The sequence below is a fragment of the Wasmannia auropunctata genome, unplaced genomic scaffold (genome assembly GCF_000956235.1).
Source record: "Wasmannia auropunctata unplaced genomic scaffold, wasmannia.A_1.0 LD291866.1, whole genome shotgun sequence".
Classification (NCBI taxonomy): domain Eukaryota; kingdom Metazoa; phylum Arthropoda; class Insecta; order Hymenoptera; family Formicidae; genus Wasmannia; species Wasmannia auropunctata.
Genome location: NW_012071024.1, coordinates 8,478 through 11,575, shown reverse-complemented (window position 1 = coordinate 11,575; position 3,098 = coordinate 8,478). Strand labels below are relative to the sequence as shown.

The 3,098-nt window shown below is 40.7% G+C and overlaps 1 protein-coding gene across 1 annotated transcript; it reads right to left on the bottom strand.

The window, feature by feature from the left end:
* Positions 1-328: 328 nt before the first annotated feature.
* Positions 329-1,962, bottom strand: LOC105461353 (the record flags this gene model as incomplete). The annotated part of the gene is made up of 4 exons (XM_011707853.1): positions 1,342-1,962; positions 1,047-1,229; positions 672-969; positions 329-619 (listed from the first exon to the last, which is right to left on the bottom strand). Coding segments are annotated over exons 1-4 (1,393 nt in total), but the record flags the coding sequence as incomplete, so codon positions are not given.
* Positions 1,963-3,098: the final 1,136 nt, after the last annotated feature.

The window sequence follows — 3,098 nt, the reverse complement described above, 5'->3', positions numbered from 1 at the left end:
AACCATGGTGTTCTCTTCAATCGATTTGAACGGCTCTTTCCATTTAGTACGTTGCTGGAGTTTAGATATGTATTCTTTACTCCAGCGCTTCTAAAAATGCTGGTTTAAACTCTGAACCAACTGCCATCTAGACAACTTATTTCCTGACAGATGTGTAGTGACGGATTCACTACTGATGTAAACGTACGGCCAATAAGAAAATGAGCCGGGATCAAAGGTGTGAGATCGTTTGGGTCAGATGATAGTGGTGTTAACGGACGTGAATTTTACGTAGCTTCGATCTGAGAGAGTAATGTACTAAATTTTTCGAAGGTTAACGCTAGGTTACTTGCGATACATTTCAGGTGATATTTGGTTGCTTTAACACCTGACTCCCACAATCCTCCAAAATGGGGGGAGTAAGCGGGAATGAAATGCCAATTAATTCCCATGTCGTTAATGGCTTCGCTAATGCTTGCACCTTCCTTTTCCATCAGCTTGCCTAGCTTTTTTAGTTCCCTATTGGAACCTACAAAGCTCGCTCCATTGTCGGAGTAGATATGAGCCGGCTTACCACGTCGAGCTGAAAATCGTCTGAGCGCCGCGATAAACGCTTCAGAAGTCATGTCTGAAACTAACTCTAAATGAACAGTTTTGATCAAAACAAATAAATAGGCATATGTAACATTTACTTGTTTTGCATCCTCTACCTTTTCTGTCTTTTATCGAAAACGGACCCGCGTAATCTACGCCCGTGACATGGAATGGCATACTAACCGATACGCGAGCCTTGGGTAATTCACCCATTAAAGCCTGTGCCTGTCGTGGCTTATTTCGAAAACATCTAATACAATCGTGTACTATTTGCTTTGCTAAGTTTCTACCGCCAACTACCCATAATTTTTCGCGTATGGAAGACAAGAGCAATTGAGGTCCTGCGTGTAATAGTCGTAGATGCTCGTCTTTAAAGAGTAGTTTTGTAAACAGGTGCTTTGTAGACAATATTATCGGATTATGCTTCTTATTATTATCGAAATTTGAATTTTATTTCCTAGCCTGCCACCTACTCGTAAAATGCCTTCGCTATCGATAAATGGATTCAAAGGATTCAATTTCTTAATCTGAGCAGAATTGCGTTTGTTAGCTACTATATCTTTTATTTCTTTAGAGTATGATTCCCTTTGAGCTATTTTTAAGAGCATGTGCAATGTCTTGTTGAGTTCCACCGCAGCAATGGGATCTGTTCTGCGCTAGCCTTTGTCTTTGCAATTATTTGCAAAATGCCTGCAATACGCTATAGTTCGAATGAGACGCTTCGCACTAGACTTGCCTTCAAAAATCGATGGTTCTGCGGAACGCAACTTGTTCGAACATGCAATGTTCTTCCTTGACTTCCAATAAGCTATTCTCTATGATGCGTGTTTGTAGCCAATTGCTAGCGTCCTTTGGTAGAAATGACGATCCGTTCCACCAAAGCCTTGGCTTGTTTAGCTTGCCTGCTTCTAAGTCACGTGAGAGTAAATCTACAGAGTTTTTTGCTGTGGGAACGTGTCGCCATTCATATGCCTTCGTTAAACGTATTTTGGCCACGCGATTTGACACAAACGTTTGCAATGTGCCTAATTGTGTTCGTAGCCAACTCAACACTATTGTTGAGTCACTCCAACAAGTGATCTTGTCGAAGGAGATTCCAAGCGACTGTACTACCTTGGCCACCAGGCGGGCGAGAAGGAGGGCTGCGCACAACTCCAAACAAGGGATGGTTTGCTGCTGGAGAGGTGCTACTCTATTTTTTGCACATAACAATGATACCTGATAATTTCCTTCGGGACTTTGTGATCTGATGTATACGCAGGCGCCGTATGCGTTTAGTGATGCGTCTGCGAATGCGTGTAATTGCAAGCTTGTGCAATCTTTACCTACAACACTGCGCGGAATCTTGATCTTGTTTATTTCTTGCTTTGTTTGCGGAAGGCTGACCATTTTTCATGTAACTCTGCTGGTAAGGATTCGTCCCACGATAGCTTATACAATCATAATTTTTGCAACAATATTTTGGCTATGATATTGCATGGACCGAGGATTCCTAAAGGATCGAATATCTTTGCTATTTCGGCCAGGATGTGTCTCTTCGTTATCTTTGTTTGTGTGTCTTCTTTCACCTTGAATGTCGTCGGACTGCGCCCGCCAGTAAGTTCCTAGTGTCTTCATTTGTTTTCCATCTGTGAATTCGACGCCTTCCGGAAGCTTGTCTTCTGTTGGGATGTTTGCTGTTATCAAAGGTTCGTTCAATAGCCATTTTCGCAGCTTGAATCCTGCTGTTTCAAGAATGTACGACAGTTCTTGTATGATTTCCTTTGCTTCATCGATACTGTTAGCTCCTGTTAGCAAGTCGTTCATGTAGAAGTCTTTTCGAATGACCTTTGCTATTTTCGGGACTTGATCTGTGAACTCGTTTGCCAACTCCATTAGACATCTGGTAGCTAAGAAAGAAGCTGACGCCGTACCGTAAGTAAGTGTGTTTAGCTCGAATGTAGATATAAGCTCTTCGCCTTTGATCCGCCACAAGATCCTTTGTAGAGGTTGTTGCTCGGGACTGATTAAGTTCTGTCTGTACATCTTCTCTATATCAGCTGATACGATCCCTGTTGAAAAAAACCAGATGAATTCCCATGGGAACCCATGGGAATGCCTAGGAATCCATATAGGATATTAAAAATCCTATATGGGAATCCATACAGTGTATGGGAATCCATATGGAAATCCATATGGTGTATGGAAATCCATGTGGAAATCCACAGGGTGTATGAACATCCATCTGGGAATCTAGATGGTGTATGAAAATCCATCTGGGAATCCACATGGTGTATGAAAATCCATCTGGGAATCCAGATGATGTATGAAAATCCATCTGAGAATCCAGATGGTGTATGAAAATCCATGTGAAAATCTACATAGTGTATAAAACTTCTTATGAAAATCTATATAATAGATATATTTATGTGGTATAATATTTGATTATGAATACTATATAATTTATATAATATTCATGTAGTATATTATATTCCGAGTAGTCCAGACTTAAATTGAATACCTTGAATATTTGTATCTAATTATAA